Below are 26,170 nucleotides of genomic sequence, written 5' to 3' on the forward strand. Positions count from 1 at the left end.
TATGTCACAGAAACACAGAACATCCTGAGTTGGAAGAGACCCATGAGGGTCATAAAGTCCAACTCCTGACTCACCACAGGGCAAGCTAAAAGTCAAACCACATATCTTAAGAGCTTTGTTCAAATGCTTCTTGAACACTGACAGCCTTGCGGCCATGACCACTTCCCCAGGGAGCTTCTTCCAGTGCCTGACCACCTTCTCATTTCAGCTCATACTTTAGAAGAACCGTGCGAGATTCTAGACGGAAGTTGTTTTGAATAGTTCGTTGCTAGCCATTAGGGGTAAAAAGGTTTCATAGGGCCGGGCTGGGAAAAAACACACAAAGAAAGAACACACAAGCAGGGTTGCTTCATTTTTATTTACTCAGCAAACATTTTCCCATGTGATTTTTAAATGCCATCCAAGCGTTAAGTAAGATTATTAGATGCTGGCTACTTTTTTTGTGATGAAGCCATTTGCTAACAGGATCTTTTTCCAGAAGCAAAGAGCATTGGTTTGCTAAGGTATCCCAGTTTACACAAGTACAATTGCTAATCTCACCCACAATTAAATTCTATTTACAACAGTGCATCTTACAGTCATTCTACAAAGGACAAGACTCTCTACCTGAAATTGTCCTACTCCCTGTCCCACACCAGGATTTCAGTCTTTCAGTATTAGGGGTGCCTTCACCTGTTCAGCCACTTCCTTCCCCATCAGCGTTTCAACAATGGCCAACCCAAATTCAAAGCTGGTACCGGGGCCGCGGCTGGTGATGATGTTCCCATCCTTCTCCACGCGGCTCTCAGAGTAGGAGTAGTGTGCTTGGGGGGACACACAACAGAAAGAGGGTCAGTCTCCACCACAGTGCCCGCAGCTGCTGCAGAGCGCAGACCTGCCTGCCGCAGGGCACTGCCTCCCGCTGCCCGCAGGCTACAGCGGCTGAGGAGCGCGGCCGAACGGCTTGTGCTCTGCTGAAGGCACCTCCACCACCTGCGTGGGCCCGGCCTGCCTCGGGCTCTGCACCCCTGCCCCTCTGGAACCAAGCAGCTCATCACTGCCCGCAGTCCTCAGGGAGGAAAAGGGCCCGCAGGGAGCTCTGGCAGCTTATTCATGTGGTGTGGGAATGCACCTCTGATTCTACAGGCTCATCAAGAAGCACCCGCTGTGCCTGTCAGTTTCCGCGAGGTTACTTTCGGAAGCCAGACTGCTTTTGTATAGCTGTTCACAACTTTCTTTTTTCCAAATGCATGCAGAGGAAACTGGAGGAACCCTGCCATCTCCTGCTTGCCTTCAGACTCGTTAATGTTCACAGAATGACTTCCTACCAGTGCTTCACAACCACTTCCTTTAGGTACAAGCAAGAGGACTGGACACATCAGCTGCTCATAGCACCAAAGCACCGCTCATGGGAGAGCAGGAAAGGTGCTGCTGGGGTTTGCTGTTGGCACCACTGAGGCAAAGAACCAAAGGGGCAAGAGATGGCTCAGCCTCAAGAAGAGAAGGGCAAAAATGCTCCTAGTATGACACCAGCGGCGTATTTTCCCCAAGGATGAAAATGTTAGTACAGCCCTGTATTTTCAGGTTAAACAGACTTAGAAATACAGCCTTAGCATACTCAGCTGAATTTGGGTTACATTCAGGAAAGCATTAAGGAAATTCAGAGATACAAAATAAGATACAAAAGCTATTTTCCTTTCTTTAAATCAGGGGTTCAGCTAAAAAAACCTAAAATTCTGAGAAGGGGTTCAAGAGAAACTTACAAAAGTCATTACATACCTCCATTCATCATTTTATCTTTGGCCAAAGGATGTGTTGTGACTTTGCTTCCAAACGCTATCCCATGTGCAAGAAGGGCCGTAGGACCTGTAGAGACACAAGGTTACACCAGTGAGGAACTGTTTTCTGCTACAAACACTTTTAAGAATGCACGTTCAGGCACTAGGCCCTCAAGGGGCCAAAGCTCACTGTGACAGACTACTTTTTGTAAAACCAATGCCAGCCCTATCTCTGAAGCAAAAAAGCCTCAAAAAGAACACAGCTGTATCATCTCTCTCATTCTGTTACAGATCTGCACAGAGACACAGATGAAGAAAAGAGAAGGTTTAGGTAACGCCCAGTTCATGCCGCTGTCCCACCAACGACTGTGCTGCCTTTGAAGGAGTCGAGACCAATGGTCATTTCATTTCCAGGTAACATGTTATTTAAAACTGCTTGAAACTAAAGTAACAAGAAGTCCGAGTTTCAATCTGAACATCACCTAGGTACAACTACTTTACGACCTCATTAGGCCTTGAACTTAGAGACTTAACAGACAAAATTTCATTTAAGGAAGTCTTTGCATGTACGTTGCAACTGTGTGCCAAGCAGTATTTTAGACACATCACAGGCTAACTGCCAAGTTTTTGCCTTTCACAGTCTTTCCCTTTTCTTTTCATACTTCCTCCTTGGTCTGACTTAAGGAAGGAGTTTGTATCAAGAAGTCTTAGGTCATCTGACAGAAAATCCTTACGGAAATTCCAAAAGAAACCGAAGGCAGGATTTGCCTAATATGAGTTTCATTTCTGTACATTTAATTCATTTCAGATATAGTCCAGGAAATAACCTTCTCTGTGTTCAGTTGGAATCAGCTCTAAGAATCATTATACCTAAAGAAATGAACTGTCCTGATTACAAGTAAAGGCCTTTATTGGGCAACTGTGGATTTGCCATCGTTCTGCAAGAGATACAGATAGAGAAGTGGAAGACCACCACTGCCAAGTTCAAGAAAGTTCACAACTCTGTATGCATGGCATCTAACTGAAGAACAAAAGTAAAAAAAAAAAAACAAAAAAACCAGCAATGTACCAGAAAACAAAAGTGAAAACACACTCCACAAACACGCTTTTCCACACTCATCACCTCTCCTCCCTCTCCGCTACGGGTACCAAGGCCAGCCTCTCAGTTCAGCTGGGAGTATTGCCAATTGTTCATCTTGCTTTTTTACATAAAATCTTACACAGGAATGAACTGGGTGCCTAGCTGTGCAGAATATGTACACAGACAACGCTCAGAGCAATTCCATCTTCTGCAACCACTCAGATGACGAAGGGTGAGCCTGTAATTCTATATTTACAGCCTCCCTTCTGAAGCTAAAGGGCAGGAGAGGTGACGTGAGATAAATTTACACCAATGATGTTCTGCCAGCACTGTGTCCTTGCAGAAGGATCACCAGAATAAGCAAATATTTTGTAAAAAATCCTAGCACGTTACCTTTCACTTTTTATTTTAAAGACAGTAACACAACTGATTGGAAAGAACTGGGTACCATGCAGAACTGGCAGGATGAAGCATTCACAACATTTGAGATTCTTCTGCTATTAAATTTACAAAAAAAAAATCAGACACTGATGGGTGCATATATAGTACAAATCCCTGCTACTAAATTACAGGAATACAGATTTCTAAGGTTGGAAACTGTGTGCACACCCTTTCAAAATATCCAAATGCTTTACAAAGCAAGACGCCTTGTTAACCCACCTGCACATATAGCAGCAATCAGGCCTTTTCTGCTTTCCTGGTCCTTCAAAATGTCTTTCACAGCAGGAGACTGTATGAAGAAACCGTATCACCAGTCATTGTTTGGGGTTGATTATATGAAGCACAGTTGAAATATTTTCCACTGCAAATTCATGAACAAGTTTTACAAAGAAAACCAGCTGACAACTCTCCATCCTGCCTTAGGACAGAGGGCAATCAAAACACTAAGGAGAAAACCTGAAACCAATAAATACTTGCTCCACAAGGGAAGAGCAAGGAAATCAGAAAGAACTACAAGGAAATACTTGGCCCGCATAGAAGCTTGGTTAATCCATGGCCATAGAAAGTTGTTGTTCAAAAACTTCACAAGACAAATAGGAAAGAGTATTCATGAGTTACCTCCAGACAGTCTCTGTCATTGTTAAGAAGATTATATGGGATATTTGTCTCATATGCCAGGGCTTACACACTGCGCGATACCATCTAAATCCTATCTGATAAATCAACTTGTTTGTCCACCTGCCTTCCACAAGGTATTCATGCCACCACTACAACAGCCTTGCACCACAGACAGAATACTTCAGCAAAGGAAAAAGAGTCCTGTGGGTTCGGCCTGTTTTATATTTCATGGAATTAAATTTTCATTTGCAACTGTTTCATCTCCATGCGATTATGAACAGAGATTTTCCCACAATACAGAGCACCCTTGCATTTTTATGTTGCTTAACTAGGTACTCAAGTCCAAGAATTTACCCAGTTGCCCCACCTGTGTATTCACAAGAAGGCTTAAGACAATTAAATTTACCGATTCATTCAGAAGAGTTTTCAGATGCTGAACTGAGTTTGCAGGATTTCTAAGGCAGTGTGGACCACCCCACTACTCATGAGGATGCCCACGAAGCGTTAAAATACCAGAACTTTACCTCTGACAAGTTTTGAGCTCCAAGGTTACCCCCAGGCAGGACCACAACATCGTAAGGCCCCTAAACAAACAAAAGATGAAACTGTTCTGTTGAACAGAGGCTGGTACATACATCACACTCTTTTAAGGCCACTACAGCTGAGTGTCCTGGTTTCAGCTTGATAATTTTCTTCTTGGTGGCTAGTGCAGTGCTGTTTTGGCTCTGGTGTGGGAACAGTGTTGATAACACGCTGAAGTTTTTGGTTGTTGCTGGGTAGCATTTGTACTGGGTCGGGGACTTTTCCAGTTTCTCAGGCCCTGCCAGCAGGAGGGCTGGAGGGGCACAGGAAACTGGGAGGGGACATGGCCAGGACAGCTGACCCCAACTGGTCAAAGGGATATTCCATACCATGGGATGTCACACTTGGTATATAAACTGGAGGGGTTGGTGGGGGCTGCTAATCGCTGCTTGGGGACCAGCTGGGCATCGCTCAGCAGCGAGGGAGAGCAATTGTATTATGCGTCACTTGTTTTCTTTCCTCCCTGCTCTTTGGGTTTCATTCCTCTTCCTTTCTCCCTCCTTTTCATTCTACTATTGTTATTATTGTACTTCTGTTTTTATTTTATCTCAATTGTTAAACTGTTCTTACCCCAACCCTCGAGTTTTACATTCCTTTCTGATTCTCCTCTCCACCTCCCCCGGGTAAGGGGGCAGTGAGATTAAAAAAAAGGGGCTGCGTGGTGCTTAATTACTGGCTGGGGTTAAACCACGACACTGAGTCGAGTGAGAAGCAAAGGGATCTACCTTTTCTTCCACTAAACAACACTTTACCATCACACAACCAGTGCCAGTTAAGGAAAAAAATACTGCTTCCTATTCCAGAGAGAGCCTATTGCTGATAAAGTCTGTCACAGAACTTTTAAGCCTAGTGCATTTAAGAGTTACAGTGCAAGAGCTGCCAATTGTTTGCTGAAAGGACAAGTGGTTTTGCTCCAACCTCACTGTACAGGTCTAACCATAGCATTGTTTAGCTTCCCAGCGCAGCTTTTCAGTTGTTCCAGCTCATGGTGTTTTGCTGGGCCAACTAATGCACAAACTAAAGCTCTACATTTGATGTTTTGCAAAAACAAATACCTGTACAGAATTAAGAAATCTGTCTGATCCTAGCACGCTATGAAGCGGGACAAGACTGAAGAGGAGCACTGCAGGCGGTGCAGTTCTGTGATTCACTACTGCACAGAGCCAACATAACATGCAACCTATTTCTAAATGAACGCATAAGCTTCCCAAATTCACCTCTGAAACGGTGAGAAAAGCTATGTCGGCCATTATATCAGATCAGGGTGACGACCAACCTCTTTTCTGGCATCTTCAAGACTGGCATCAGGACAAATGAAAACATCTCGACTGCACTGCACTGGTTCTTTTCCTGTTAGGCCTGCAACAGTCACCTTGATCTAACGGAAGAATACACGTATCATTACAAGTCAAGAATTTAGGGCATTTTTCTTCTATGTTTGTTCTTAAGTAGTACACAGAATGAGCGAAGCAATGCTGAAAGCTGTTCAGAACGGAACACTTCAGCTTCCCCAAACCATGATTAAGTCCAAACACACAAGGTAAGCAGCGATATCTGGAAATCAACAAATTTACCTCTAACAGTTCAACTTTTCAAACAGGACGTTTAGAGAATATCTGATCCCACAGGTTTTAAACAAAAGAAAACAATACAACCCAGGAGAGCCAGACTAAGGAGTTCTGATAATGAATTAAAGTCCCTCTGCAGGCTCAAGCCATTATCAAACCCACTTATGGTGTATTCTGTTTTCTCCCTTGACTTTTAGATGCCCGGTCACAATACCATAGGTGTGCATGGCACAGCTCGCATTCACTAAATAAGCAGACAAGCTTCTGTTTCTTACGGCAGGCAAAACGGGGAGTACATTAATGGAATGACAAAGGTGGTGGGAGAAGGTAGTTTTTGTTTTAGCCATTTCTATACACATGAAGTTGATGCATTTATTTAAAATCTTATTTTCACACCTAATCAGATAATAACAATGTGTACCACTACAGCTGCAAAAGTAACAAACAGCATGAGGAATCCCACCAGAAAGAATTCTAGTTAATAACAGAATCTCAAAAGGTGCTGAAGAAAAGCTAAATAATGTCACAAGCTGTAACGTACTGGTTCAGATCCCTACAAAAACATCACTTCTTGTTACTACGCATGGGAGTAGCCATGTTTTCTGACATGCTAAGATTTGCTTGACACCTCTGCTCTAGTCTACATCAGGCTCCTATTTTTAAAAGTTATCTATTGCCCCCATGTCAGTTGTCACGCATGCTTATTTGGGGCCTGGCACAAACATTTGCTAACCAGTACGAAGGCAAAAGTAAGCTTTCACCTCACATGACAGACTGCACCTTGAACTCCTAGCAACGAACACCAACTGGAGGCAAAGACTTTCCCTTGACCAAACACCCACAAAAAGATTTTTCATTGTCTGTATACTCACCCCAGCTCTTCTCATAACATCAGTGGGGATTACAGTTTCCATTTCCTCTGCCCCTTTTGCTAGAATGACCAATGCTCTTTTCGAGGCCATAGTTTTGAGGGGTTGCTATTAGGTGAGATGGTCGTGAAGGGATGGGCTGAGATGGGCAGAAAGAGACAATGTGGTTAGAAGGCAAACCCCCAATACAAATCCTTCCTAATGCTGAAGTTTAACAGTGAGTCATTTGCATTTTTGCATTATCTTTCATTTAAGCCTTCTCAAAATGGTTCCACGAGCTTTAATAAATATTCACAGCAGTCCCACTTAACTAAAAAGCTTTTTACAAAGAATGCACTATGATATTAAGGGATTAAGATATTTGTGCAGTGGGAGGCACAAGCACATCAGCACCAGCAAGGGAAGCAAGCAGCCTGGCCTAACCAAGACTTTACGTGATGCAAGTCTGCCACAGAGAAGGGTTCAAGGTGGGTGGCATGTTGCTTTCAATTTGCACACCCTCGCTCATACCCAGACTACTGACACCTCTCCTACCCAGGTCAGCATTTGTAAAAAGGGCTTGCATGAGCTTTGACCTCACACCTGGTATTTAGTTTCCACACGGCAGGCTTCATGAAGAGTTTCCCGTGACTTAGAGTGACTTGCCCAGTGCCCCTGCAAAACCTCAGCAATAGATTTGCTGGGTATGTCATCATGTTGTGGGGGAGAAACGTCTGTGCACATGTGTGATGGGGGAGCAGACCACAGAATTTAGCAATGGAACAAACTAGGCTCAAGGCTTTTTTTTTTTTTTTTGGGTGTGTGTGTGTGTTCTAAATTCAAGTTAAGATGAATGGCCAAATTTCCACTTGAAGGTTAAAGTAATTTTAACTACATCACGTAAAATACACGCTAACTCATAGTGGTCTGACAGGTGCCTGTGAGAGCATCTGTGTTGTGAGAAGGCATTTCACAGGTCATCCACTCTATGAAGATAGGGATTTTTTTCCCTGTGTAGGGCCTTTCCATCCAGAAATGCACGTAGCAGCTGGGAACTCCTCATAAAATGAGATCCATGTTTAGTTGCCTACACAAAAGAAAACCATCCCCTCATCCTGCTTCAACTTCACCTGTTTCCAGGTTCACTCCCTGCTGTTAGCCTCATTTAGAAAGATGCTCTTTCTAGAATGCAGTAACACACAGTAGAAGGTCCTGCGGCATGCAGAATCAGCCCAAGCAGACCAATTCAGCATGGGCAGCTTGATGTACTGTCAACATAGGGCCAAGTGAAGAAGTACACTTAAATCATAGATATCAGCAGTAACTTCAGGACAACCTGAAACTTCTTAATAATTCATCTTGAAGGTATCTGTTGACTCTGCAAAATTAATTTTCGTATGAATTTGACAAACTAGCAACACACTACCTGAATAGCTACAATGCAGAAATACTGTATTTGCTTTTCATTGTAGAAAACTTTAGCTCATAGTCTGTATCCCTCTCTCTCATTAGTTCTTTAGATGCAAACAGGCACCTGATCCTGGAAGCTTTTCTCTTTCCAAAGTGCAGAGTCTCACTACTGTCCTTAAGACATTTACTGTAATACTGACAAATTCTTCAGCATTAGAACGGTACTTTATGTGGGTGCCCATGTAAATAGCTGTCACGCTGTAAATGCTGACAGGGTCAGGCTGTTTTCCAAGAAGGCTGAACCAAGTTACACAGACGTAACAGCCACTTTTTGACACGCTATCTATGCACAGTAAATACGGCTTCCACTTGCCTCTTGGTGCCAGCATATGCACAGGCTGTCTCAAACCTCTGAGCTAAATGTATTCTCTTACGTGGGTACATGCACATTTCTGAATCAGAAGTTCTAAGAAAACTGGCTTTAAAAAAATCACAGCGCCCTGACGAAGCAGCCAGCTACGAGCGGCCAGGGTCATGTTAAGGGCCATCAGCTCAGCCAGCCTGGATGGAGGCCGGGGCCCTGCATACTGCTGGGTTTAGTGGAGGCCACGGCGCCATTTGGCGCAGCGTGGAACCCAGCGGCCCCAGCGGCACTGGGTGGGCAGAGCCCCTGGCCGCGGCGGCACAGGGCAGAGGGGGCAGAGCGGGCAGCGGGCCGCGGCCAGGGCCCCAGCCCCGGGGGCGCAGGGCAGAGGCGCAGGGCAGAGCCCAGGCCGCGGGGGGTCAGGGCAGAGGGGGCGCAGGGCCCCAGCCCCGGGGGCGCAGGGCAGAGGCGCAGGGCAGAGGCGCCGGGCCGCGGGCAGAGCCCAGGCCGCGGGGGGTCAGGGCAGAGGGGGCGCAGGGCCCCAGCCCCGGGGGCGCAGGGCAGAGGCGCAGGCCCGCGGGCAGGGCCCCGGCCGCAGCAGCACAGGCCGCCGGAGACGCGCGGCCTTCCCGCCCCGCCCCGCCCGCCGCTGTGAGGGGGCGCCCCCCCGGCCGGCCCGCGGCCCCGCCGCCCCCCCGCCCGTCCGCCGTCCCCGGGGACCCTTCGGCCGGAGCCGGGCTGCGGGGCGGCCCGCGCGGGCGGCCGGAGCGGCGGCGGCGACTCACCTCAGCCGAGGCGCAGGCGGCTCTGGGCGGCCCCGGGCGGCTCCGCCTTCCCGCCGCCGTGACGCCGCCGCCCGCCCGGCCCCCGCAGCGCGCCGGTGCCTCGGGCTGGCTCGGAGCGCGGCCCCGGGCAGCAGCGCGGCCGCGGGGCCGGGGCCCGGCCCGGTTTCGGCTGGGAGGGGGCTGATGGTCTTCGTAGCTGGTGTGGGGCCTCGCGTTGGCTCTGGAGGGAGCGGCGCTGGCAGCGCGCCGGCGGGTCCGGTGGTCGTACCGGCCCGGGGCGCTCCGGTCCGCCGGGCCGGGCCGCGCCGGGGGGGGCACGGGGAGGCGGGGGGGGCACAGGCGGGACCGCTGAGCCCGGCTGGCCACGGGGCGTCACGCTCGGTATATAAACGGGGGCGGGGGTGGGTTGGCCGGGGCTGCCGGGCTGGGGCTCAGCGGGGCTGGGCCACTGCACCGTGCATCGCTTGTTTTCTTCCCTCCCTTCTCCGTGGATTTTACCCTCCCCTCCCTCTTTTCATTATAACTGTTATTGTCATCAACATTATTACTGTTCTTCCATTCTTGTTCTATTTCAGCTATTAAATTGTTCTTAACCCTCCAGTTTCACATTCCTTTCCGAGTGCCCTCCCCATCCCTCTGGGTGAAGGGGAGAGTGAGCGAGCGGCTGCGTGGTGCTTAATTACCTGGCTGGTAATTAAGCACCTTCAGGTACCTTGAAACCACGCTGACCCTCGGGCAGCTCCCGCACCTACAGAACTGAACCGAGTGCTGCTCGTGCCCCATCCTGCCCGCAGCCCCCCGGCCCGGAGCATCCCCCAGCTCCGGGATAGGGCTTCCCCTGGTTTTAGGGAGAAGTGCCCGTGGTTTGGGGGACAGACAAAGAAGCCCGAGGGGCCCAGGGCTGCAGATAGCCCCTGGCCCAGGCACTGGGCCATCAGAACTCTGGCAGAGCAGCTCCAGCCCAGGTCGTGGTGAAAATTCCATTGCTTACTGTTTATCAAAAAGTCTTTGTCTTAGGAATCGCATAACTTGGACAGGGAGCTCAAGGACAACTTGAATGATCAGGTGGGGTTTGTCCTGAACCCCTCAAACAAGGAAGATGTAAGCGGGACCATCCGGACAATAAATATCATGTGTGACTCTGTTGTGACAGTAACTCTGTGGCTCTCCGGCATCTGGCCGCAGTCCCTGGCCTGTGTGAGCCTTATAGTGCGTGCCTGCGCTTAGCCTAGACTTAAAACTTGACATACGCTAGGTGCATAAACTATTTTTGCTTTTCACCAAGTATAAAAGTGGGCAAGCTCTGGGGACTGGGCCAGGAGCCTCACCTGTGGACGGATGCACCGTGAAGGAATTTTCCCAGTTCCCAAGAGACTCCTGGCACCGGCTGCAACGGAGCTTCCAGCCGCAGGGTGGGCCTGGGTGCCATCAAGGTGGCAATCGGTGATGTCTCCTTTTCTTACTCTCTGTGATGCTTTGCAGTAATGAACTGATGCTTTGCTCCTATCGTTCTTTTATCATACTGTGCATAGGAACTAGTACTGTTTCCTTTTATCACATCAAACAGTATTTTCCTTTATGATACTGTACCATAATAAACTGCATTTCTTCTTATATTTGATTTGGAGTTCATTTGTGCTGGGCATCCAGCCAGTCAGCAAAACACGGGGCACCGGAGGAGTGCGGGAGCTTTCCCGCGCTGGTCCAGGCACTGCCCTGCCGGGGCTGCCCCCGCGTCCCCAGCTGCCAGGCATTCGGGATGCGCCTCCCGTGCTCCCGTTATCCCGGCGGTGCGGGAGCCGCAGGGGCCGGGTGGCGGGAGCCCCCGTCGGTCTGCGAGGCGGCCCCGGGGTCGGGCCGTTTGCAGGCAAGCCGGTACGGGCTGCCCCCCCGGCTCCAGCCGGTGCCCCCCGCACCCCCCGCCCCGCCGCGGGGATTCCGCGCGGGACTCACCGGGCAGCCCCGGCGGGGAGCGGCGGGCGCTGCCCGGCAGCGATGAGCGGGCGGCGGGCGCTGCCCGGCAGCGCCGGGGGTCGCGGCGGGGCGGTGCAAAGGACCGGAAAGCCCCGCCGGGCCGCGGGGTTTCCCCGCCGCCCCCGGGCTGACGCAGCGGGGACCCGGGGGCGGCCCCTAAGGGCCGGTGCCCGCCGCCCCACGCGCACTCGGCCGGGCTGCGCCGCTACGCACCGACCCATGGGCCCGGCGCTGCTGCCCGCCGCGCTGCTGGCGCTGGCGCTGAGCCCGGGGACCGCCGCCGCGCTGCCCTGCGCCGCCGCCTGCCCCGCGGGTGAGGGCCGGGCCGGGCCGGGCCGGGCCGGGCCCAGGGGGGGGGGGTGCCGGTAGCGGCCCCGTCGCAGCCACCCCGTGTCTCGGCCCGCAGGTACCTACGCGGTGGGCGCGGCGAGCTGCGGGCGGGCCGCGGGCTGCCGGCAGTGCCCGGCCGGCACCTTCTCCAGCGTGGCGGGACGGCGCGGCTGCACGCTCTGTCGGAAGTGCGAAGGTACCGGGCGGCGGCGGCGGCGGGGCCGGTGCGCGGCCCCCCGGCTGCCTCCCGGCGGTGGCGGGGCGTGCGCCGCTGTGGCGGGACGGGACGGGACGGGACGGGGTGGGTGCGGAGCCGCCGTCGCGCCTGCGGGGTTGTGGCCGCGGCGGGGCCGGTGCGGGAGCCCCGGGGCGCGCCCCGGTTACCTGCGGCTCGTTCCCACCCTCCAGGACGGTTCCAGTATTTAAAGGAATGTTCCTCCACCAGCGACGCGGAGTGCACCTGCCAGGAGGGCTACCGCTGCGGCGGCGCCGGCTGCGCCCGCTGCGACCCGGGCTGCGGCGCGGGCAGGGAGAGCGGCGGGAGCGGTAAGGGCGGCCCCCCCGCCGGCGCCGCGCAAGCGACCGGGCCCCGGGCCTGGCGGGGGAGAGGCTGGTGCTGAGCGGCGTGTGCGGGGCGGGAGCGGACCCGGGGGCAGCCCCGCCGGCCCCCGCCCCCAGCCCCGCCGCGCTTTGCTCGACGGCTCGTTTGCCGCCAGCGTGCGCAGAACCGAGCCGGGAACTAACGTTAACCGGGGTTGGTGGCGCCTGTGCCAAAGCCCGCGGAGCTGTACCCCAGCACTGCGCGGGTGACGGGGGGACACTGGCCTTGCCCGCTCAGAGCCGCTTAAGGAACAGCAGTTCTGTGAGCGGGGGGCACAGGCCTTGTACAAGCAGGCAAAAATGATGTTTCACGCGCTGTTTTAAACGCTCATCTCCTACACGTTTACCCATCCTTGTCTATCGAAGGTTGCCAGGCTTGCCCCTACGGAACTTTTAACGATCAGCCCAGTGGCTCCTGTAAAAACTGGACAAAGTAAGTAATCTCAAAATAAATGCTATAGGTATTGCACTTAACTGGATTTTTTTCCTCAGTGTTTTTGGGGTTTTTTTTCTGGATTTCCCCCTCCTTGCTCCTTGTTTTGCTTTAAAAATGTCTTTCAGGTGCTCTGCAAACGAGGTCCTGGTGCCTGGAACTGCAGAAAAAGATGTCATTTGCAAACACTCTTCAGATAATCCTACTTCAGTCACTACCCTGCCTACCACACCTCCTGCAATTCCATTTTCTATCCCTGTGGCAGGTGAGTCATTGCATAACGTTGTTTACAGGGCAAAAGAATTGACGACCTACTGTGGAACATACTGTAGCTCATTCAGTTACCAGCTAAAGCAAGGTCCTTTCTTCTGTCCCTCTCTAGTGTCGCAGACTTCCCCCGAAGCAGAGTTGGAGGCAAAGCTGTCAGCTAATCCAAGGGCAGTAGGATTTTGCTCTGTAACACTTCTTAGAGAATGTTGTTTGCTTCCTAGGGAAGGACATCCAGATGGACATGCTCAGAATTTCTCTTGCTGTAGCTGGGCTGCTGTGTGTAGTGTTCCTGCTACCGTTGTGTGTATGCTTCAGTATCTGGCAGAAAAAGAAACTACACGCCATCTTCAAGAAAAGTAAGATAGATACACTCTTCAATTTTTCTTTTTGAAACTAGACAGAAATCCTGAAACCAGGTTTTTAAGTGTCTGTCAAAGATAGATAGTTGCAGATAGCTTCACGTTTTGGCCTTGTAAATTTGAAACAGCAACTGAAAGGAAAACAGTTTTGGAATTTTTATTGCAGAAAGCACTTAATTACCTGTGGGTGTTCTGCCAGCATTGGAGGTTAACTGCATGCATATCCATAGAAGGGAAGTATGCATGGGAGGTGAAAAAACTCAGCTGAGCCTGGCTGAACTGGTTAAGGGTCAGTTCAGTTTATTATGTCCAAGTACCATCCTTGGCACGGGTGGCAATAGCACTGTGCCGTTCTGTCTGCTCAGCAGCAGTGTGCGTGGCCTGCGGTGAGCGCCTGTGGGCTTCGGCCGCAGTGGCAGCCAGTAAGCCCTGGGGAGGCTCAAAAGTTCAGCACAAAGATGAGGTGGAATTACATCCAACATTGTTTATAGTTGGGATTTTTGTTTGTTTGGGTTTCTCTCTCTCTCTTGCTCTGCCCTTTCCTAGAGATAAGGGCTTCATCTTCTCACAAAATTCTGAATACAGGAGACAACAGCATTACTGCAAAAATCTAACGATTCCATGTTGGTCTTCCTTTCATCCCTATGGCAAACAGCACTAGCCGCCCCTGTTGCATTAGGGAAAGTAAAGTATGATAAGTTAGTTTTATCAGATATACATGCTGTAGAGGAATAGTTTCAGGTTATTGAATCATTTGGAAGGATTTTTCTCTCTGACTTCTGCGCTTGTGGCTGAGGGAGGATGAAATAAGATGGCTAAATACATACAACAGATAGTGAGCGTTTGATCTTTTTCTTTAGTGCATACCACACCTGAACAGTCAATGCAGGAAGATGATGCCTGCAGCTGCCGCTTTCCTGAGGAAGAACAAGGTGAATATCAGGACCATGGCAAATCCACAGAATGCAGAGATCTTTTGGTGAACTAGGAATTGGACTGTCCAGGTCAACCATGTATGAATTTCCTTCTGGAATACAGAACAAGAACCTCTTTACAGAAATAGAGAAGGTATCAGAATCTATGAATTTTGGAGCACTAAATAGCTCAGCCACTTTTCCATCTCTTAAAAAAAATAATAAAAAGAAATAAATACAAAGATCTAGTTTGCTGTCTTCCTTCCTCTAGGATTAGGAACCATATTTCTAAGAAGCAGTGTTTGATACTACATATAGAAAGTAGTACTGCACTTGAAAGCAGTACTGGAAGGGCTTTCTGGTCCCTCTTACAAATGGTGCCTGAGTCACAATTACATGCGGTCTGAAAGCATTTGATGCTAGAAAGGAGATCTGTAGCGCATAGTAGAGCCGCATGTGACGCTCACAGTCGCTACTGCTGCTACCCGCCATCCTCTTACGTCTAGAGCTGTGGCTTCTGAAGTTTGGCTCAAACCCAACAGCCTTGGGTTTCTGGTGTAAATACAGCCAGACCTGATTTCAGGTCCCATCAGCCCTAGGAACAGGTACCTGGCCTGGCCGCTGCACGCCTCCTTGCACGTGGGAGAGGGGAAGGCATAAAAATCTAGAGCTGCAAAGTGTTCCGTAACAGCTTGCATCTGCTGTTGTATTACACTGACTGGCGTAAGAGGCAGTGGAAACACTGAGAGCAGCTGTGGTTGACTTGATCTCAGAAACAGGTTACTGTGCAGCTGGACCGCACCACCTTCAGTCCTGCATCATTCCACTTTGATCTTTTGGGTGCTGTAAACATACTATGCACGTTGCAGATGTGGTATACGAAGATGTGATACATTTCTGGTGCTATTTTTGTAACTGAGGTTGGAAAGATTTTAACATCAGACACTGTATCTGTCTCTTTGATCAATTAATGCACCTTTGGTCTTAAAGATACATGTTTGAGTCATGGCATGCACAACACCATTTTTAACCTTTTACAAAAGCAAGTATTATATTTTATTGCTTTGGTAAATATTATTCAAAAAATAGAATGAAAACCCACCCATATGTCACGCAAAGCGTCATGTTCCCCTCTGTGATTTCAACTTAGAGAATGCTATTCTCGTATTTGGAGAATGACAGCCCCTCTCTCCATCCAGCAAAAGATGACGGTTAACAGATTATTTTCACCAAACCACACTTACACATGTTGATAAACTTGTATACAAGTAAATGTAAAACAGCATGTGAGAAAATAAATGTAATACTGAAGCCTGAACTGTGAAGTTATGTATAAATAAATCTCTTTTTACCCCTAGCCTAAGTCTCCTCTCCTCTCTGTTGGTACTTCCAACTGTGAGAATTAAGCGACCATTACATCAAGTTCACAGACTTAGAGACATGAACGGGACACATGAAAAGCCACCAATCTATTTATAAATCAGAGAGCAACCTTTGCACCAGTGGGCGATGTCTTAGACAGGATAAAACAGTCTTGCTTGTGATTAGTTTCTAATCCACATGTAAAGGGTGAGAATTACTGTACACATCCTGTAAAAACTGACAACATCTGGCATTTTCTCCTTGAAACAAAGAGGGAGCAGCTGGAATTTTATATTTTCTTAGTGCATTCTGCGTGTATTTGGAAATGCTCTGAAGACAGTGCAAACCCCCCTTATTTTCCTTTTCTGTACCTGAAGCAGAAGTAAATCTATTTACTGAACAGTGAGGTGCTCATTACAGTGCTTGTCCCAGTTTGATTTTGCTGGTTTATGCTGAAGCTTCAGAAGCAGCATAACATTCCCATGGATCAAAACAAAGCCTGTGGAGGGGGGGAAACATCTAAAAATCCTAAATAAGTGCAAATTGGTTTGTGAGAATAAGGGGCACACATAGACCAAAACTGGCTTTCTGGTCTGTTTCAAGGAGTCATTCACAGACAGAAAATACACCTGAATAAAATGTCAGGAGCAATCTTCCTTTCAATCAAAGGACTATGTGGGTAATTCTACTTGTGACTTCTGTCATTTGAGAGCGCAGAAACCTCAATTAGTGACAAAACAGATTTTGTTGGCACAAGAATCTGTTGTCAAACAGATGCAGATATGCCTGAATCTCACCCCAACGCACATCGCCTGGCCTCAGACACAGGGAAAGAGAAACACTTCTGTGAAATACGGCAGTTACATCTACAAAGCAGATGTGTTTATAAATAAGCAACGAGAAGCCCCGAAAGCAAAGACCAAAAGACATGTTACTTTCAAAAGTGAAATAAATCACAGCACCAATGCAAAGGGAAGACCAGGGCGCTTTACAGGCGGCAGTGCGGGCTTGCTCCCGCCTGCCTTGGCATCTGTGACCATCACCGAACTGAAGAGAGATACCAGTGAATTAATCTGGTTTGCTGCCGAGCACCAAAACAAGAGGTTACAGTTCATAGCAGCACCATTGTAAATACTCAGATAGTTAGAGTGCTTTGCAGTTTTCAGATTTATACCAGATTCAAGTTCTGCAAATTGTGGCTTTCTATGAAGAACTCAAATTACAGCCATAGAATCGCGCACTTCCTTACACATAATTCAGTGTTGTCTGTTGTGTAATTTACCTTCACTGTGATCACATAGAACAGATGTATTAGAAGCTTGTTCCCATTCTAGACCCCACATAGAGAGGTTTGTTATTTTGTTTGTTGTTTTTTTTTTTTAATACTGAAGAACTTGTTTACATCCTCCTTTTCATTATGCACGTAGCAGACAGCTGTAAAACCGCTTCTGGCAGTATGCTATGGAAATGCAATGGGCAGACTCATCGATTAATTGCATTTGGATGCTTGCATCTGCAAAAAAAGCCACCCATTTGTAACTTCCTTTATTCCTTTTAAAATTATTCTTTTGTCTTCTTAAAAAAATCCACATCAGCTAATAAAACTGCAGTCAAAGCTAGAGAACGTGCAGCTCGCTACTTGATGAGCAGCTACTATCCAAGGCACAGCAGCAGGAATAGCGCTGGCATCTGACCTCGGTCATGCCGGGTGCCACAGGCAGGTTTTTTGGATGTTTTGTTCTCTCAAGTTTTTGTAAAAAATGTTGCACAGTAAGATTTAGGGACCTTACAGTGATTAAAGATTAAAAGAAGCACTGTCGTCAGAATTAAGCATCTTCTAGCTTTTCTGAGCAGGATTTGTACCTGAACTCGCCTCTTTCTTCACATAGAGGACAACAGCCTACCTGCGGGCACACCGAGCGCTGCAAATCCTTCATCCAGCGAGGGCGAAGGGGAAGAAACTGCGCCCCATGTCTTTGGTTGTTGGGGACCGGGCAGGGGGTGGGGAGCAAAGCCTGGTGCCCATAACAGAACCAGGCTGTGGAGGAGCAGTGCGTTTTGGTGATGACAAAGCCTCCATAGATCACATGCATCTCGGCTGCACGGGGAGCTTTTATTGAACATACAGATTCTTGAATACCTGGATAAACTTACCAGTTCATGTTGAAATAATGCGGATCCATCCTTCTAACTCTTTGAGTTCTAGGTCTTGTCTGCTTTCTGTGAACGTCTCTTTTTCTCAACAGTCTTTTTTATGTAGCAAGCAAAAAAAACCTGGGAATGCCATGACGACTCTCGGGCAGCCCAGGTGGCTGAGGATGAGGTAACAGGCCAGATGCAAGCTTTTTGCATTTCCATTTGTTTTTCTTGGAAGTCAGAAAGCATCCTCTTAGCCAGACTGTGTGCAGAGGCCCCGGGTGATGTCAGGCAGAGTTCTGAAGGCATGGAAAAAGGAGGCAAATACTTCTTAAAGATAAGTTTAAGGAGGGGAACCCACTGCTTTTTTATTGCTTCCAGAACCAGCACCATTTCCTGGCACAGTTATTGTCATTGCTAATTAAAACTGTGTTTGTCACATGTCTTGGCTTCATCATTTCTTGCAAGGGTTGTATGCTAAGGAAAACAAAAGGTTCACAGCAAAAGGCTTTCTGTTTTCCTGTTCTGCTCTCCCTCTCCTCCGCAGACATGCTTTGTGTTTCGGTGCCCAATACTTTTGGATAACAGAGACTCTGAAACTGTAACAGCTCCTCGCGAACACCTAAACACCCTATGATTTTTTAAAAGCAGAATACAATTTCTTATTTTCAGTCTTTCTATCAGATCCTTCATAGCCTTCTCCAACAGTCGTTCTGATACTAACACTGATGATGCAAAAACCTTCACAGGACATGGTCTGCTTGGAACGGACTTAACACATAGGAAAGAGTATTGAACAGGCAACTTGCACCACTCTGCTTGCATTTTAAACAGGTGATCAAAAGTCAAGGTAAGTTTCACTATTAAAATTACACAAAGTTGTATTCTGTCACTGAGTGTTACCTTGGTTCCTCTCAGCTATGAGCAAGCCTTCCCCAATACGGTGCTTTCTCCAGAGTCTCTCCAAGGAGGTTCTCCATCCCTCAGGTTTTGTGCTAGCCCTGCATCAGGAATAGAGGGCTGAGCACCCTTCTGTCCCTGCAACTGGCATGAAAAATGCTGCTGGATACTGTCATTGCCCTCACTGTAAATAAGAACTTTTAACACCATCTACAAAGAAAATGGAAATTCCCTCTAACCTCAATTTGGCAACAGCTTGTTATGATATCACCTACTATGTTTCCTTTCACCTTCCAGATCCTGGGCACCTGCCAGTTAAAGCAGCAGGCTACTCCTGCGATACCCTGAAGCAAACTGAATTGTATTTTAATGAAAAAACCCCCAACCCTTGCCAGCTGAACACCCACTGAAATCAGGGAAAAATCTCTCCTGTTTGTGTAGCCCGTTTGCATTAAGAAAATAAATCAGGTTTTCTTTCATTTACCAAGTGTAAAACCCCATACAAAGACACCTAGTTCAATTGAAGGATGACTTATCATAGCGTACCTTAAACCTGTTAAATCTGCTCTCAGTTTACATAATCCCAACTTAAACAAGGCATTTCAAAACTGAAATAAAATGTCCAACTCCCCCATTTAAGTCAGTTTTAAAGCAACTCTTAGTTTACATTAGCTCACTTTTCTCCTGTACACAAGCATTTCGGCAGGTTTAGACACAATCCTGGAAAAAAAGAGGAAGGTGGATGGAGAGATGAAAGAGACAATTTACCTTTAGCTACAACACTATAGACTTGAGAAATGTTTACATTAGGGAAAAAAAATCTTTCTAATATTCGCAGTATTTCTATTTTGATACTTTAAATTTAGAAAAAGTATAAACCATTTAACCGGAAAAGAACACTATACAGGCCTGTAAGTAGGCAAAAAAAGCAAAAGAAATAAACCCCCAGATTTTACTCGGTGCACCTTTATACACATTTTAGAGCAACTTTGAAAGAGCAGAACACAATTCTAAAGAAGTACATATATGCCTAAAACAACATTTTCTGAAGTAAAGCATATTTTTCTTAAACTAGAACAGAAAAATACACTGCACAGGTATGTGAAAGGAGCAGTGGACAGAAACATTACTGACCCCAGAGGAGCTGCACCATCGCAGTGCAGCACCACAGGTGCCTTACCAAGCTACAGTCCCATCAGAAAGCCAGAGATTCCCCTGCCCCCCCCGCCATTTACAGGTGTTACAGCCACCCTTAATAATGCATCTCTTTGACTTGCTGTGGTACTCCTCAGGAAGTGTATTACCTTGTAGAGGTATAACAACAGAAGATGGTTGATGGTGCTCTCAAACTTAAGACTTCTCATTAGAGAAAAGGAGGCTGCTGCTCTTTAACTTGAGAGTTAAAGGGTTTGGAAAACTGAACAGGCACTCTTAGGAAGCCAGCAGATACGACAGTAACGTATTTTCTTGTCACTGCTTCTCACTCTGTCTGCACTTACTGATAGGGTAGGCTGTGATCAGAACACTTCTCATGTGAAACAGCGAGGCTGTAACACATAACCTTTACGTGCTTTTCAAGAGGGATTAAATAAGCCTCAGGGAATAACAGAACAGGAAAAGGATTTACTGTGCTGTGGCAGTACTAATTATCCTACCTTGCATAACTGTTTCTGCACCTTTTTCCAGTCATTCCTAATGACACAGCAAGAGATCATCATGCAAATAACATTGTAAGGTGGCAAGAACGAGTAGTAAATTAGGGTAGCTTTGGAGGCTTCTTGCACTGTCCTGTTTCCACAGATGGTGGCTGGCAATGGATTATTTCCTTCTAAGCATAAATCCTGCTTGTCTTGTCGAGGATTTTTAGAAAAGCTACATGGGTCCTGGGCTGGGATACTATATGCCTATATGCATGCTCAAGACTTTGTAAAGCAATCCACTTCCTCAGCTGAAAAGGCCAAGAATACAGCTGAGCAGTTACAAAGCCAGAAACAGCCCCCCCCCACACACACACACACTCTCCAGCTTAAAGAAAGGAGGATTGTCATGAGGACTAGTGGAGAAATGGATGAAATGAGAGCAGGAATCACAGAATCATTTCAATTGGAGAAGAACTGTCACAAACGGCACCTAAAAGCTAGTTTGAGGGTTGTTCTTTGTAAAGATCTGCAGCATTTCCTCTCCTGGTCCTGTGTGTCCTTCACCTCCTGCTATATGAGGGTTCTTCTTAACCAGGTGGTTCCTCTGCACCTTAGAAGAAAGGAACTACACAGGTGGCAGCAAGACCATAAAGAGAAAAGACAGGACTGTGCTAGAACAAGCACATCGGATATAGATCCCTCCTTGTGATACAGGTCCTAATCCCACTCTTCCAAGCACAGAAACTATACATGTCCATGCACAGGTGGATTTGTTTTGTTTCCATCTCTCTGCTGCAGAATTTGCTCAGAAGTAACCAATTGGTCCTGTCCGTTACAAGCCTTACTCATAAGAAATGCATACGTAGCAAAGGAGTGGGAGTAACAGGCTAGTTAGTGACTGTTCTTCAGAACTCTTATATCGTAAATCTGCCCTTGCAATTCTCACAGGAAAGAGGATTTTGCTCTCGTTACTTGGTCCCAGTGTAGCTAGAAACAGTAAACTTCCAAATCAGAAGACAAAGATCTGACATCTGCTTCCTTCACCTTTGTTAATTCCTACTCCTGTTGATCACTCCCACCCCCAGGGACAGCTTTTCAGTCCAGTCGAGTTCAGTCAGAAAATCAGTCAGTCATCACAGAGAAAATCAATTAATGCTTGTAGCAGGAATTATTTGATAAACTGGAATCTGTCTCTTAAAGATTGAAGGGAAGATTCTACGTGGCTGACTGCCAAGAAACACGCATTCATTTACAAAATAACCTTGAAAGAACCACTTTAAACCTCAGGTTGCCCAGTGAGACCTATGCCAACTTTCCCCCGTTAAGTACACGTATTTGTCCTGAAATGTGAATCACTGAGTCTGCAGAGATTCCATTTAATTAACAAAAACCTCCAAGTAGTGAAGGATTAAAGGGATTATGCATTTGGAAAGCAAAGTAAAAAATTAAAGTCTGCTTTTGTGATCCATTCATTTACTGCCCACGCTAAGCAGGACAGTTAAATACCAATGATTAGTAGAATACCTCTTTAATTAGTCAGTAGCTCCAGCCCACGCACCAAACTTCTACAGAACTACCTGAAATTTGTCCTCTAACATCAGTTATGGATATTGGAGCGATAAGTGTTCCTATACCTCTGCGGTACGAACGGGAAGAACACGTGTACATCAAATGTGAAGATCTGGACAGAAGACTGAAGACAAGCACAAGGACACCTCTGACAAAGCTGCCTTTGGTCCATCCCCACTGTAGGTGCAAGACCTTGGCCTCTTGCTCTTATAGTCAATGAGACAGGGCACCGTCTTTGAAGAGAGCAAAATCTTTATAGATTACCAATAAAATGGTTTGTAATGAGAAACTAATGAGGCAGAGCACCGTGCAATTAACAGAGTATGAGGTAATTTCAAGCAGGGGAATCCAGAAGACAACTCTTATGCCTCATCTCGCTTTTGCAATTTGCTGCTTTAGTATTTCTGCACTTCTTCATTTTGAGCCAGAAAAAGTGCAAGACAACAGCCTGGCCTGCTCACCCCATCATCCAAACAACTAAGAAAAGAACCAGCAGGGTATTGCTGCGTCCCTTTTTGACATTAGTAGTACCATCTTTTTAAAAGTTGCATTTGAAGCCTTCGGAGACAGAAATATTAAAGCTGAAATTCGTTCCTTTAAATCCTCAGCTGTATAGAGGTCTGCATGGGCAGGCTCCAGAGACATAGTTTGTATGGAAAACCCCTGAATAGTCTATTTAAAAAGTAACAAATGGTCTAAGTTTAAGAACAGAACAAGAGTGGAAACGTCCTATAATATATACAGATAGAAGGGCACTGCACTGTGCTTGGCCATCCACAGTGAACATGAACTTGTGCATTTGTGAGCTTTGTTTTGGAGCAGATCGGTTGCCTCTGACAGAAGATTCAAGCACAACGGCCGTTCCCATCATTTGCGGCTAAAACTGCTATAGATGCATAGCAGGCACAAAATTTGATTCCTTTTCTCCAACACAATGCCCCAAACTATCCCAGCAAGTGTTGCTCCCGAATAGATTCCCTAGACCATGTAGGCATCATCATGCCCTGCTCAAAGCCTCCAGCCTGTGCTTTTGCTGTGGCAGACAGAAATTGATTTAATTAAACCATACTAAAATAAAAATTATATGATCTGTGCTGAGATAGTATGGTGATGGACAGTAGTAGAAAAAACGATCCGGCAGTTTCATATGGCCCTTGCAATGTCATGATATACATCAACCTATAGTGTTTTTTTTTTTTTGTCCTCAGGGCACAGGGCTATTCCTTCATGCTCTTTAGCTCTACAATGCACAAGGATTCTGTTTCAATGCCTATACAAATTAAAACCAGTTTCCAAATAATGTTACTACAAAATATATGAAAAGTACTATTTGTTTTATTACAGGTTGTTTAAACATGTTCAGAAAAAAGCTACTGACATGCTACATGATGTTTTCAGTTACAAAGGACTGTAGCTGATGGGAATCATCCAAGCTGAGCATCCTGAGAACCAACAGAGGAACTGCATCCCACTGCTAAGCTTGTCCCTAGAGATGCTGTCAGACACCCTGGGAAGATGGACCAGTAGGGACCAGGGCTGACGGGGAGCTGCAGGGAGGCAGCGATGCAAACAAGCTGGGTGCTCAGGGATGGAGGGGAACAGAGAGCAGTGCCAAACGCAGCGGCTCTGTCTGCAGAGGACGTCCGTTTTCTCACCAAACTAGAAGGCAATTAGTTTTGTGGTTTTGTTTGGGGTTTTTTTTTGTTTTGTTTTGTTTTGTTTTTTTTAAACGCCAAAAAACCCGCTTTATTGGGTGTGTTCGTTAACAAATACGACCGGCAGCCACGCCGCGCCCCAGTGCCACCCTGCGGTCCCTGTCCATGGTCCTGGCCCGAGGCACGGACCGACCCCGGCGGCACCTCCCCGCGCCCCCCGCCCCGCTCCCCGCAGCAGCCGGGGCAGGCGGAGCACCGCAGGCAGCGCAGCAGTGCCCCGGCGGGGAGGCGAGAGGTCAGCGAGTGCCCGAACGGAACAGGGGGTGAGAAAGGGCTGTCAAAGGAGCTGCTACGTAGGAGCCCCGTGAAGGTCAAGATTCTGCACAGAATGCTTTAGTTGTGGTATAGCGAAGGCAGGTCTTCCAGGCTTCTTAACGTGAGAACAAGCCTTGACAGCTTCTAGAAATGCCAAGACAGTAAAGGCATTAGGAGAAGGAAAAAAATGGTCATAGTAAATGAGAAAGCGGAGCAGATCATGCCACTCTTCATGCAAGAGCCATTCAAGAGTGAAGACTCTGTGCTGACCCGACTGCCTGCTCTACTTTGTTCTACACAACTGATGTGGTGCTCTTCAGTAGACCGGCTTCCCATGCAGTTCCAATACCAGCAGCGATGCCGACTCCTATCAGTGAAGTCACTCAAGAAAAACTAATGTCTCGGGAATGCATTGTATGGATCCTTCCTCCCAAGTGACAGACACTTGACCTTATTTAATCATTCATCAAAAAAAAGGTAAGAGTTCTTTAGCTGAGGAGTGTGTATCTATGCAAGAAGGGAAGAGAAACAAAATCTCTTTCAGAAGAGAAAAATGGAAAAAAACCCAACCCAACCCGAACCCAACAGCACAGGTTTGCTTTCCCCCGGTGCAGTTACCTTTTGCAGGGTGCCAGCCCACACCCGCTGCCCACTGGAGGGGATGCGCTGGCCCATGGGCACCCCGGCCCCTTGCAGGAGGGTTCTCAATGCCACCTCCGGGGCAGGAGCCCCCAGGCGTCTCCCTGGCCCCCTGGGGACACAGCCAGCCAGTCCAGAGACAGGTCCCTCCTTTGTAACCAAGTCTGGAAAAGGAGGGACCCGTTACTGGCCGAAGCACACTGGAGAGCAATGAAATAGTACAGCCACCCAAAAGTTACCCTAACCCAAGTCAGAAAGCCAAATAGGACAATGCATTCACCTGCCCCAGTTCTTCCTCAACCGTTTTTCTCCCTTCACACCCCCACCACAGGAAGGAAAGGATGCCTGTGCTGTCTCTAGGATCAGAGCTGATTTGGACTGCTTTGGATTATTGGAAGGTCTCTCCAAACCCAGCACTTTGCCTTGAAAATGCCCCACAGCAGACTGCACTGCAAGAAAGAACCCTGGATTGGAAACTCTTGTTATTGTTTCCAAGAGGCAGACACTCACCTCCGAAGGAAACGAGCCCAAGGCTCCAGCTTGCCCTGTGGCTGGGACTGGGTAGGCGAGGGTGCAGGTACGGACAGCCGCCGGCCCGCAGCCTGTGGCTGCCTTCTGTGCAGTGCGCTGCCCAGGCAAATGAGATAAAGAAGTTTTTATTCTGCTTTTGTCCAAACCATAATTTCTTATTAGGGCTGAACAGATTATTTGGATATACCTTCAGAGAGCAGGAGAAAGGTAAAAAGAAAGTTCCATTCTTGCTGCAGAAGCAGTCCTCTCTTTCCCTACACTGTCTGCTCTCCTATTTTCAGTTTTAAAAATAAACTGTAATTGCATAGTTAGTTCCATTACACTTTTGGTGGAAGAACTCTTATTTCAAGATCTGGTTTCTACTCCTCTGTTTGTGCCTCCATTATCCAGAATCCGACTCCCATAAGATATCGGCGCTGTATTTCCAAGCTCCAGTCATGCCAGACTTAACTTTCCTTCATGTCAAACAGTGTGAAGTCACACCAGCACAGAGAGGACAGGGGAGTTAAGGACCAGTTTGTCAAGCTTCACTTGGAGAATATACCCAGACTACAGTGTGCCAGCCCAGCAGGGCCAAAAATCAAGACGATTTTTTTCCCCAAAACTGGTGGAAACTATGCTACAGAAGAGAAATGTTTTGGCAGCTGTGATCCTGTACTAGAGACTTTTTAAGACCACTTGCCAATTCTGTTGCAAATTAAAATATCTTCAGAAAGGCCTACGGACCCACCACCCTCGTTTGTTCAGTTCAGCACAGGCACTCCCTATGCACCTTCAGCCCACCACAGAATGAGAAAACCTAGGTCAGAACCTCTTGGAGATCTTACAAAACTATGCGATCAATTCAGAAGATCGAAGTATTACCGTGCGTACCCAAAGATGTCACAGAGTGCAGCTTGGCTAGGCAGAACGCATGCCACTCGTGCTCTGTTACAGCTCGCACACAGTGGGCAGAGAGTATGGAGGTTTACAGCAGGTGCCCGGCTCCAGTTGTTTTTTTCCCTTTGATTCACCAAGTGTCCAAACAGGCTGTTTTCAGTATGCTCTGAAATGCAGAGTATGCACAAGGCAATGCAAGCTCGTGGCAGG

General features: G+C 47.7%; 2 protein-coding genes across 2 annotated transcripts; one reads left to right on the forward strand and one right to left on the reverse strand.

The window, feature by feature from the left end:
- Positions 1-339: 339 nt before the first annotated feature.
- Positions 340-9,581, reverse strand: PARK7 (Parkinsonism associated deglycase). Its single transcript, XM_055800262.1, has 7 exons — positions 9,455-9,581; positions 6,920-7,055; positions 5,756-5,857; positions 4,422-4,481; positions 3,499-3,568; positions 1,759-1,845; positions 340-803 (listed from the first exon to the last, which is right to left on the reverse strand). The coding sequence occupies exons 2-7, from the start codon at positions 7,007-7,009 to the stop codon at positions 643-645; spliced, it is 570 nt and encodes a 189-aa protein (XP_055656237.1). The 5' UTR covers positions 7,010-7,055; positions 9,455-9,581; the 3' UTR covers positions 340-642.
- Positions 9,582-11,554: 1,973 nt separating this feature from the next.
- TNFRSF9 (TNF receptor superfamily member 9) lies at positions 11,555-14,562 on the forward strand. The gene is made up of 7 exons (XM_055800263.1): positions 11,555-11,741; positions 11,835-11,954; positions 12,167-12,304; positions 12,725-12,791; positions 12,920-13,056; positions 13,283-13,417; positions 14,281-14,562. Exons 1-7 carry the CDS (start codon positions 11,648-11,650, stop codon positions 14,406-14,408), a joined length of 819 nt encoding a protein of 272 aa, XP_055656238.1. The 5' UTR covers positions 11,555-11,647; the 3' UTR covers positions 14,409-14,562.
- The last annotated feature ends 11,608 nt before the right edge of the window (positions 14,563-26,170 follow it).

This window comes from Falco peregrinus, chromosome 3 (assembly GCF_023634155.1).
Source record: "Falco peregrinus isolate bFalPer1 chromosome 3, bFalPer1.pri, whole genome shotgun sequence".
Taxonomy (NCBI): Eukaryota; Metazoa; Chordata; class Aves; order Falconiformes; family Falconidae; genus Falco; species Falco peregrinus.